General features: G+C 42.8%; 1 protein-coding gene across 9 annotated transcripts in view; it reads right to left on the bottom strand.

The window, feature by feature from the left end:
* Positions 1-11,564, bottom strand: part of GRIK1 (glutamate ionotropic receptor kainate type subunit 1) — a 476,634-nt gene extending 465,070 nt beyond the window's left edge. For all 9 annotated transcript variants that reach the window (XM_023548472.2, XM_023548471.2, XM_003410315.4 and 6 more), the window contains exon 1: positions 11,401-11,564. In XM_023548472.2, coding sequence (XP_023404240.1) covers positions 11,401-11,518 — 118 coding nt within the window. In that variant the 5' untranslated portion in view covers positions 11,519-11,564. The remainder of the gene's footprint in view (positions 1-11,400) is intronic.
* Positions 11,565-12,130: the final 566 nt, after the last annotated feature.

The raw sequence follows: 12,130 nt of genomic DNA on the forward strand, positions 1-12,130 counted from the left end.
CCCTGGCCCGGACAGCTTCACTGCAGAGTTCTACCAAACTTTCAGAGAAGAGTTAACACCACTACTACTAAAGGTATTTCAAAGCATAGAAAATGACGGAATACTACCCAACTCATTCTATGAAGCCACCATCTCCCTGATACCAAAACCAGGTAAAGACATTACAAAAAAAAGAAAATTATAGACCTATATCCCTCATGAACATTGATGCAAAAATCCTCAACAAAATTCTAGCCAATAGAATCCAACAACACATCAAAAAAATAATTCACCCTGATCAAGTGGGATTTATACCAGGTATGCAAGGCTGGTTTAATATCAGAAAAACCATTAATGTAATCCATCACATAAATAAAACAAAAGACAAAAACCACATGATCTTATCAATTGGTGCAGAAAAGGCATTTGACAAAGTCCAACACCCATTCATGATAAAAAATCTTACCAAAACAGGAATTGAAGGAAAATTCCTCAACATAATAAAGGGCATCTATGCAAACAAAGCCAACAGCCAATATCACTCTAAATGGAGAGAACCTGAAAGCATTTCCCTTGAGAACGGGAACCAGACAATGATGCCCTTTATCACCGCTCTTATTCAACATCGTGTTGGAAGTCCTAGCCAGGGCAATTAGGCTAGACAAAGAAATAAAAGGTATCCGGATTGGCAAGGAAGAAGTAAAGTTATCACTATTTGCAGATGACATGATTATATACACAGAAAACCCTAAGGAATCCTCCAGAAAACTACTGAAACTAACAGAAGAGTTTGGCAGAGTCTCAGGTTATAAAATAAACATACAAAAATCACTTGGATTCCTCTACATCAACAAAAAGAACACCGAAGAGGAAATAACCAAATCAATACCATTCACAGTAGCCCCCAAGAAGATAAGATACTTAGGAATAAATCTTACCAAGGATGTAAAAGACCTATACAAAGAAAACTACAAAGCTCTACTACAAGAAATTAAAAAGGACATACTTAAGTGGAAAAACATACCTTGCTCATGGATAGGAAGACTTAACATAGTAAAAATGTCTATTCTACCAAAAGCCATCTATACATTTAACGCACTTCCGATCCAAATTCCAATGTCATATTTTAAGGGGATAGAGAAACAAATCACCAACTTCATATGGAAGGGAAAGAAGCCCCGGATAAGCAAAGCACTACTGAAAAAGAAGAAAGAAGTGGGAGACCTCGCCTTACCTGACTTCAGAACCTATTATACAGCCACAGTAGTCAAAACAGCCTGGTACTGGTACAACAACAGACACACAGACCAATGGAACGGAATTGAGAACCCAGACATAGATCCATCCACGTATGAGCAGCTGATATTTGACAAAGGACCAGTGTCAATTAACTGGGGAAAAGATAGCCTTTTTAACAAATGGTGCTGGCATAATTGGATATCCATTTGCAAAAAAATGAAACAGGACCCATACCTCACACCATGCACAAAAACTAACTCCAAGTGGATCAAAGACCTAAACATAAAGACTAAAATGATAAAGATCATGGAAGAAAAAATTGGGACAACCCTAGGAGCCCTAATACAAGGCATAAACAGAATACAAAACATTACCAAAAATGATGAAGAGAAACCCGATAACTGGGAGCTTCTAAAAATCAAACACCTATGCTCATCTAAAGACTTCTCCAAAAGAGTAAAAAGACCACCTACAGACTGGGAAAGAATTTTCAGCTATGACATCTCCGACCAGCGCCTGATCTCTAAAATCTACACGATTCTGTCAAAACTCAACCACAAAAAGACAAACAACCCAATCAAGAAGTGGGCAAAGGATATGAACACACATTTCACTAAAGAAGATATTCAGGCAGCCAACAGATACATGAGAAAATGCTCTCGATCATTAGCCATTAGAGAAATGCAAATTAAAACTACGATGAGATTCCATCTCACACCAGCAAGGCTGGCATTAATCCAAAAAACACAAAATAATAAATGTTGGAGAGGCTGCAGAGAGATTGGAACTCTCATACACTGCTGGTGGGAATGTAAAATGGTACAACCACTTTGGAAATCCATCTGGCGTTATCTTAAACAGTTAGAAATAGAACTACCATACAACCCAGAAATCCCACTCCTAGGAATATACCCTAGAGATACAAGAGCCTTCATACAAACAGATATATGCACACCCATGTTTATTGCAGCTCTGTTTACAATAGCAAAAAGTTGGAAGCAACCAAGGTGTCCATCAACGGATGAATGGGTAAATAAATTATGGTATATTCACACAATGGAATACTACGCATCGGTAAAGAACAGTGACGAATCTCTGAAACGTTTCATAACATGGAGGAACCTGGAAGGCATTATGCTGAGCGAAATTAGTCAGAGGCAAAAGGACAAATATTGTGTAAGACCACTATTATAAGATCTTGAGAAATAGTAAACCTGAGAAGAACACATACTTTTGTGGTTACGAGGGGGGGAGGGAGGGAGGGTGGGAGAGGGTTTTTTATTGATTAATCAGTAGATAAGAACTGCTTTAGGTGAAGGGAAAGACAACACTCAATACATGGAAGGTCAGCTCAATTGGACTGGACCAAAAGCAAAGAAGTTTCCGGGATAAAATGAATGCTTCAAAGGTCAGCGGAGCAAGTGCGGGGGTCTGGGGAACATGGTTTGCGGGGACTTCTAAGTCAATTGGCAAAATAATTCTATTATGAAATCATTCTGTATCCCACTTTGAAATGTGGCGTCTGGGGTCTTAAATGCTAACAAGCGGCCATCTAAGATGCAGCAATTGGTCTCAACCTACCTGGAGCAAAGGAAAATGAAGAACACCAAGGCCACACGACAACTAAGAGCCCAAGAGACAGAAAGGGCCACATGAACCAGAGACCTACATCATCCTGAGACCAGAAGAACTAGTTGGTGCCTGGCCACAATCGATGATTGCCCTGACAGGGAGCACAGCAGAGGACCCCTGAGGGAGCAGGAGATCAGTGGGATACAGACCCCAAATTCTCATAAAAAGACCATACTTAATGGTCTGACTGAGACTAGAGGAATCCTGGGGGCCATGGTCCCCAGACCTTCAGTTGACACAGGACAGGAACCATCCCCAAAGACAACTCACCAGACATGAAAGGGACTGGTTAGCGGGTGGGAGAGAGACGCTGATGAAGAGTGAGCTAATTATATCAGGTGGACACTTGAGATTGTGTTGGCAACTCTTGTCTGGAGGGGGGATGGGAGGATAGAGAGAGAGGGAAGCCGTCAAAATTGTCAAGAAAGGAGAGACTGAAAGGGCTGACTCAAGAGGGGGAGAGCAAGTGGGAGTAGGGAGTGGGATGTATGTAAACTTATATGTGACAGACTGATTGGATTTGTAAACGTTCACTTGAAGCTTAATAAAATTTATTAAAAATAAATAAATAAATAATAGGTTTGACTTTAAATATAAATAGACCTTTAATTTACCACAAATTATATTCCTACCCCACCAAAAAAACCAAACCCATTGCCATTGAATTGATTTAGACTCATAGCAACCCTAAAGGGCAGAATAGAACTGCCTCAGAGGGTTTCCAAGGCTGTAATCTTTATAGAAGCAGACTGCCACATCTTTTTCCTGTTGTATTCCCACAAATGATATTATAACCTAATATGTTTCTATGTAGAACAATGTTAAAATAACAAATGTAATGAAAAAAAAATTTCAGGAAAATAGCCTCAGATCCCTTATTTTAAGCTTATAAATAATGATATACTTTTACAATATGTGGAGCCTGGATGCAGCGGTTAAGAGATTGGCTGTTAACCAAAAGGTCAGCAGTTCAAATCTACCAGCCACTCCTTAGAAACCTATGGGGCAATTCTACTCTGTCCTATAGGGTCGCTATGAGTTGGAATCGACTCAATGTCAATGGGTTTACAATGTGTAATGTAGCTTTCTAAATGTTATCTAAAAAATAGAGAGCAATAAGTATTAAATATCTAAATCTACTCCCAAAGCTTTATTTAAATTTCAGGGGCTTTAGTGGCCATTGTTTCCTGCAATACATTCTCAGGGGCATGAGTTTAGTAGGATGTTAATACTTGTGATTCAAATAAGGGTTCCCTGATATTTAAAATGTGGAGAATACTGAATTAAACAAGAGAAATGGGCTTCTTAGGTGCAAGATTTCAAACTCATCATCTCCAAGAGGGCATTTTCCACCCTTATTAGATCAGACAAATAGATTATTCTAGAGCACAAAACTCTTCCCTGATTCTTTAACAGGAAGAAAACCAAAAACCAAACCCATTGCCATTGAGTCAATTCCGACTCATAGCAACCCTATAGGATAGCGTAGAACTGCCCCATAGGATTTTTAAGGAGTGGCTGGTGGATTCAAACTGCCAATCTGCTGGTTAGCAGCTGGGCTCTTAATCACTGTGCCACCAATGCTCGTGAACAGGGAAAGAAGTGCCTTTATCACGGTCTACCATATGCCAGGGATTTTACATATTATATCATAGTTCATCCTCACAACAAATCCATTTTCTACAAATAAACAAAGTTGAAAGTAAAAAAAAAAAAAATCAGTAATTTCTTCAAAGTTAGTCAATTAGAGAAAGGCAGTTGGAAATGTAAATTCCCTTCTGTTGGGAGTCCTTCAACACTCCTTCTTCTAGCCCAAATTTCTTGTGGAAAAATTTAAGACATGAGTTACATGTTTTAGATTATACGGGTAATTATCAGTGCAACAACAAAAGTGGACTGAGAGGCCACAAGAACTCACTGCCACCACACTCACTCTCTATCAATTCTCCCTCAAACCCCGCCCCCCAATTAAGTGTATAAGGTAAATAAGAACTGTTTGCTGGGCATATGTTGCAAGGTTTCCCCTTCCAAATCAATGTTCTTCCTTGAACCCTTCCTATGCAGAAATTATGAAGATTCCGCTGATAATACCATCTTTGCTACTGACCTGAATTTAAATATAAATCACACTAACTTTATTTAATTATACCTGATTTTTTAAAATTATACCTGAATAACTAAGAACAACAGTTCATTTCTATTACATTTCAGTTTAGTATGCACAGCTAATGTACATGCACACCCATATACAATACAGTTAAATTAAGGCAAGGAGTTTGAAACTTGACTTCAGAATAGCTAGCTTCAAGTTGTAGCATTTCATTTCTACTGATTATGACTTGAATTTCGGCAAAGCTCCAAGTCCAGTCTTCTCAATGAGAACTGGAGACCATAAACCATATAGAAAAGTAGCTACAGTTCAGGTCTACCTAGTGTTAACATGGATTGCATCATGTCTCCCCAAAATATATGTGTTAACTTGGTTAGTCCCTGATTCCCAGTACTGTGTGATTGCCCACCATTTTCTCATCTAATGTGATTTTCCAATGCGGTGTAAATTCTACCTCTATGATGTTAAGGAGGTAGGATTAGTGGCAGTTATGTTAATGAGGCAGGACTCAATCTACAAGATTAGGTTGTGTCTTAAGCCAATCTCTTTTGAGATATAAAAGAGAGAAGTGAGCAGAGAGACAGGGGACCTCATGCCACCAAGAAATAAAAGCCAAGATAATAGCACATCTTTTGGACCTAGGGTCCCTGCACTGAGAAGCTCCTCAGCCAGGGAAGATTGATGACAAGGACATTCCCCTAGAGCCGACACAGAAATAAAGCCTTCCCCTGGATCTAACACCCTGAATTTGGACTTATAGGCTGTGAGAGAATAAATTTCTCTTTGTTAAAGCCATCCACTTGTGGTATTCTTGTTACAGCAGCACTAGGTAACTAAGACACCAGGTCTTGCACCCACAGAGCCACTGGATAGGTTTGAGCCATCAACATTTTGATTAGCAGCCAAGTGCTCAACCATTGTGCCAACAGAGCATCCTAGTGTGAACATTAGGCCTATAAATCAATATTAACAAAAAGGTGAATTACGCAGGTAAAATAATAAGGCAAAAGATCTGCTCATGGTGACCCCATGTGTGTCAGAATAGAGCTGTGCGCCACAGGTTTTCATTGGCTTATGTTTCAGAAGAAGATCACTAGGATTTTTTTGCAAGGCACCTCTGGGTAAACCTGAACCATCAAGCTTTTGGCTAGCAGCCAAGTGCTTAACAGTTTGCACTACCCAGGGACTCCCTGTTAACATTAAGTAGGTACCCCATTTTCATCACCTACCAGGTAACTTTCCTCCCAGACTTTTCAAGGGCAAGTCAGTGTTGGGATTGCCGTGCTTTCCAAGGCACAGGCATCTCTCTCAGGGTGAATCTACCTCAGCCCAAACAGATCATTCTAAAGCAACCAAACAAACAAAAAACTCTTCTTTGAGTTTCTACTGCAGGTTTGGGGCCAGGAGCCCACTCTGTCTGTACTGTATGTATCTGGGGGCCTGAACCTATCCTACACTGATTAAGCAATTCATATAATAAATCAATGGCAGAGCATCAATGTAAAGCTCTCTAAGAATAATATTTGAAATTGAAAAAAAAAATTATCTGCATTGGAGATCTGACTTAAAAATTTCAACTGTAACATAGATTTTCAGTCACCAGAATGTAAGCTTCAAATGCACAGATATTTTTGTCTGTTCTGTTGTCATTTCCTGCACCTAGAAGCATGCCTGGTACACACATGACAAGAGAATAAATGCTCAATAAATCTCTGCTGAATAAAGAATGACTATAAAAAAAAATTTTTTTTCTTTTTATTGCAGTGGGTATTAAAATCATGAAAGAATTTAGTAATAAAAAAGTGAAGTCACAAGGTTTTGTACCCTCAAACAAACAAACAAACAAACAAAAAATGAACAAATGCTCAGGGGACATATAGCTCAACTGGTATAACATAGTTTATAAAAGAAAATGTTCTACATCCTACTTTGGTGAGTAGCATCTGCATTCTTAAAAGCTTGCAAGTAGCCACCTAAGATACTTTACTGGTTGGTCCTGCTCCATCTGGAGCAAGGAAGAATGAAGAAAACTAAAGACACAAGGGAAAGATTAGTTCAAAGGACTAATGGACCACAACTACCATAGCCTCTGCCAGATTGAGTCCAGCACAACCAGATAGTGCCAGCTACTGCCACTGACTGTTCTGACAGGGATGACAACAGAGGGTCCCAGAGAGTGCTGGAGAAAAATGTAGAACAAAATTCAAACTCATTAAAAAAAACAAAAAAAAACAGACTTCCTAGTTTGACAGAGACTGGAGAAAACTAGAGAGTATGTTCCCTGGACATCCTCTTAGCTCAGGACTCAAGTCACTCCTGAGGTTCACCCTTCAGCCAAAAATTAGACATGTCCATAAAACAAACAGTAATATATGTAGCCCAATGATGTATAAGAGACTAAATGGGCACACCAGCCCAGTGTCAAGGATGAGATGGCAGGAGGGGACAGGAAACCTGGAAGAATGGAAATGTGGAACCCAAGGTCAAGAAGGGGAGAGTATTGACACATTGTGGGGTGGGTAACTAATGTAACCAAACAATACGTACTTTAATTGTTTAATGAGAAACTAATTTGCTCTGTAAACCTTCATCTAAAGCACAATTAAAAATATATGAACAAATGTGAAGCTAGTAAACATTACTTGGAACTTCAGGACCCTTGACGTTAAAATGTTTAAAGAATGATGCTAGGCTCAACACGATGGTTTGCATAAAATACAGTTGTACTTCTCTTTAAGAAATTAAAGCTTTTGGACAATTATACTCTCATAACTTTGCACATGATTTGTATAAATTCCCATGATATTTATTTGTATATGCTGAACTTGATTACATAATAGTATATGCACGCACACACACACATACATATATGTACATCAGTTGTCATAGAGTCAACTCTGGCTCATGGTGATCCCATGGGTTGCAGAGTAGAACTGGGCTTCATAGGGGTTTCATAGTCTCCTTTTGGAAGCAGATCTCCAGGCTTCTCCTCTGTGCCCCCTCTGCGTGGGTTGGAACTGCCAACCTTTTCATTAGCATCCCAGTGCTTAACCACCCAGGGACTCCTAATAGTAATATAGTTTATGTGTTAGTGGTTTGTGTGCAAATTACAAAAAGTAGTTGATTTGATTCTCCTCTGTAAAGCAGAAAGGACAGATATCATTATTGTTTGCTCGCAGATGAAAATATATAGACCCATAAATGTTGAATGCCTCCATGTTACGGGACATCCCCTTGTGTCTCTAAGAGCCCCTGAGTACTGCAATGCTTAATGCACTTGCTGCTAACCAGAGACACCTCATCAGAAAGGCTTCGTGATCTACTCTAAAAAAAAAAAAAGTCATCGAAAACCCCATGGAGCACAGTTATACTCTGACACACATGGCGCTACCATGAGTCAAGGTTGACTTGATGGCAACTGGTCACAAGTGCATCTCTAAACTGTGGCATAAGATCATGAAATTTTCCAACAGAGGTTCACAATATGTGCTAGAGCCACGAGTACATGCGGATTCAATGATCTCCCAAATATTTGCTTTCCATCAATTTTATCTCGAACTTTATACATTTCATTTTCTTTTCTCAGTAGCTGAAGTTTAAACAGACACTGGCAAGAAAAGTCGACCAGCAATTAATTCATTCAAGCATTTGAGTGCCTTCTCTACATAAGCACCGTGTTAAGTGCTTGGCATATATGCTGTACTTTACTTTAGGGTATTTTCAGTTATTGAAAACATCCAAGAAATCCTTTTGTTGGTTGGTAAGTTGATTGATCGTGTGGTTGGTAGTTTGTTGGAAAGAGAAAAGAGAGATAAGAGATACAGAGAAATACGATTCTCTTTTCTTTCACACAGACAACAGCCATGTGCATGCATACACACACTTTTGCTTAGTCCCCAGCTCCTTTGACATTTCTTATTCAATGACTGACATGAATGACACAAGAAACTAGGAAGACTGGTTTCCTCTGAACTAAGGCTGGTTTCCATGGTGCTGAATTGACCATTTAAAAACAAGCACTGATCCTTAGGTATACCATGCCAAACACAGGTCACTCAGGGCCAGGAGTAAAACATCTGCGCTGCATGTAAATAGCACCCTCCCGTGCAATTTCGCTTTGTGCGTGTTAGCTCCCATTTAGGCAAAGGAAATCTCATTATCTTATGGGCATATTTTAAAGGTCAGCAAATCACGTAGGTTGTTTTCAATTTGAAAACTAATTTTAAATGGGCTAGAATGATTATTTTAAGCTTGGATAAATACACAGATCTGTAAACAAAAGTATCCTAAAAAATCTTTTTTCCCCTGCTTGAGCTCCTTTAGATTTGGGGGCCTTGGAGAAGAAAGATGCTACCTTAAGTCTGTTGGGGAAGCAGGAGGAATACTGACCCACAGAGACACTTCTAGCATCTCTAGATTTGGCTCTTGTAAAATGTATAAGGCCAAAGCAAAACACCAATTAAGTTAATAAGCATTGGAGATTGTAATTTATGCTCATCACTTATTTTGCATTGTTCAGAGGATTTTTTTTTTTTTAACCTAAGTGTGCAGGCCTGATTGCATCCAAAAACCATATTTTAAGACTAGACTCTATTTAGGGGTGAAGAATATTTTGTTAAGAGTACTATTTTTTTTTTTTTTTTTTTTGGTAAAAGAATACTTTGGAACGTTTTTTAACGAGCAGACTAACTTATCCATCCACAAACCAAAGCCAGACCCAGTGCTGTCAAGTCGGTTCCAACTCATAGCTACCGTATAGGACAGAGTAGAACTGCCCCATAGAGTTTCCAAGGAGTGCCTGGTGGATTTGACCTGCCGACCATTTGGTTAGCAGCCGTAGCACTACTCCACCAGGGTTTCCTAACTTATCCATAAAAAATATCCATAAGTACACATAAATTATATAATAAAATGCACATTATCATTACCCACAGTCTAGAAAACCATGAATCTGTAGTGAAAGTTAGGATTTGGGACGTTTTCTTGCCTTGAAAATTAGCTTATGCATGCCCAGAAAAAATGCACTCCAAAGTGATGAACTTCTGGGATTTTTTTGCAAATGGGTGTGTTGAGAAGTAGGCACAAGGTCCTAGGTCTTTGGAAAGAGGGTCACCACGAGTTGGAATCAACTCAATGGCATCTGGTTTTGGTAGACAATTGTAGGTCAGAACTAGCAAAGTTATTGAGAAATTTCAGCTGCCCAGGAGTGCCACTACTCCAATGCCTTGTATCTGTGCCTTGCACACTCTGTTGGTTCCTGGAAAGGGTGTGAGATAGAAGCCCTCAGAGCCCAGGGCTTCCCTCTTGCTGCTAATGTGGGACATGGAGAAGCTGGCAGAGCAGTGTGCTGTCACCATTTCACCTGTGGCTCTCTGCCACCATGTTCCCAAGAAACACAATTGACTGGGCAAGGGGTGGGGGCAAATTGGAACTCAGAGTGTAGGAAAGAAGAACTGGGTTTAGTCTGAAAGGGAGAACATTAAGGGTGATGGAGAGGTCTGTCACCCCAAAGACAGTCCCCAAATTGCTCAGTGCCTTCATAGACCAAATCTTGGTGGTGGCTGCTGTCCATTTAGGTACATGAGTCCACACACTAGCAAAGGTGCCTTCCCATTCCGTCCCTTTGCTTTTTTACTCTCTTTGGGAAGACCCAGGATTCCCACATTCAATTTTTGTCTCTTTTTACCTTCCCTGAGGAAGAAGCCCAAAACTCCCCCCCGGAGATCCTCTAGGGACTGGATTATGCTCAGTGGTGAGCAGGAGAGATCGGGGAGCAAGTGAAAAACCGAGGTGCCTGCCCATGGTGCTAACCAACCCTCCTCCCCTTTCCTTGAGCCCTCAGCTATAAGTCGGATCCGGACTCTGCCCCTCTTCAGTGGAATCGCGGGACTTTGGAGACTCCGTGTGGAAGAACCCCACCTAGGGATGAAAACTTGGAGGCTCGGGGATAGTAGGCGGGAGGATATTCCCGCGTCCTTAGTGGTCCCAGTATTCGACTGGAGATCTAGGCGTGCTTGCTAGTTACACAGCCCAGGTTGCTGGTGACCGGGGCTTCGAACCCGTGTTCCTCCAAAGCCTACCCAGGCGGTTGGGAGAAAGCATCTCTGCGCCTAAACCAACTGGCTGCAACCGCGCGCGACCCCAGGCAGGAGGGTGGTGCCAGCCTGGGTGAGCCTGCACCCTTGCACCCTTGCCGGCACCCCTCTAGCCCCTGCCAACAGTAGCTCCCGGGGAAGCCCTGCGCTCGCGGGGAGCGAAGCAGTGAGGCGGCCACCGCTTTCCGGGAGCCTCCGGTGCTCACTGACCTCCACCACCCCCAGCTCCTGTCCCCGCTCTGTGCGCGCTGCCTCTGCCCGGCACCCGCTGCGCCCGCGTCGGCCGCGAGGAGCGGCCACGTCTCCCGAGCCGACAGCCTCGGGCGCTCCAGGGGGCTCACTCACCGATCCTGAGTACTTGCGGTGCGCTCTGGGGGAGGACGCAGCAGAGGAAATAGAGGAGTGTCCAGCTGGTGTCCCTGGTCCAGAGCCCAGGCTGGGAGAGGAGTGTGCCGCGCTCCATCTTCCTGGCTTCTTAATTCATGCCGAGGCGCAGCAGCTGCCGCCCGCCTGCGAGATGCACCCCGCTCGGGCCGGGTCCCCCCTCATTCTCCCTGGGATGCTCAGTCTGTGCCCTGCACGCCCCCCTCCGCGGGATCGAGGGAGCGGCCGTGGGAACTCGAGCTGGCTGGCGGCGCGGCTGGCTCGGGGCTGCTGGCTGCTGCCACTAGCCCATCACCGTTCCTCCTCCTCCTCGTCCATGGGCCGCAGACCGCGAACCAGCAGCGCGCTCCTGCTCCCCGAGCCCAGGGACCAGCAGGGGAAAGTTGCTGCTTCAATTTGCGGGAACGTCCCCCTTATTCGTCCTCAGGTCAGACGCAAAAGTGGGGGTAGGAGCAGGCGCAGCGAGAAAAGAAGGGGAAAGCCGGAGAACCCGGCAGGAGAGAGGGTACTGGGGGGGCTTGGCGCAGGACCGCTGAGCAGCAGGATGGGCTCCAGCAGGTTAACTGGGATCGGAGCCACGCTCCGGCTTCTCGCAGTCCCTGCTTTCCTCCTCCCCTCGCCGGCCCCACCCTTTATTTCCTGCCTGCCCCAGCACCCAGGTCCAGACCAGCTCACACACACGCACACACGC

The sequence above is a fragment of the Loxodonta africana genome, chromosome 20 (assembly GCF_030014295.1).
Source record: "Loxodonta africana isolate mLoxAfr1 chromosome 20, mLoxAfr1.hap2, whole genome shotgun sequence".
NCBI lineage: Eukaryota > Metazoa > Chordata > Mammalia > Proboscidea > Elephantidae > Loxodonta > Loxodonta africana.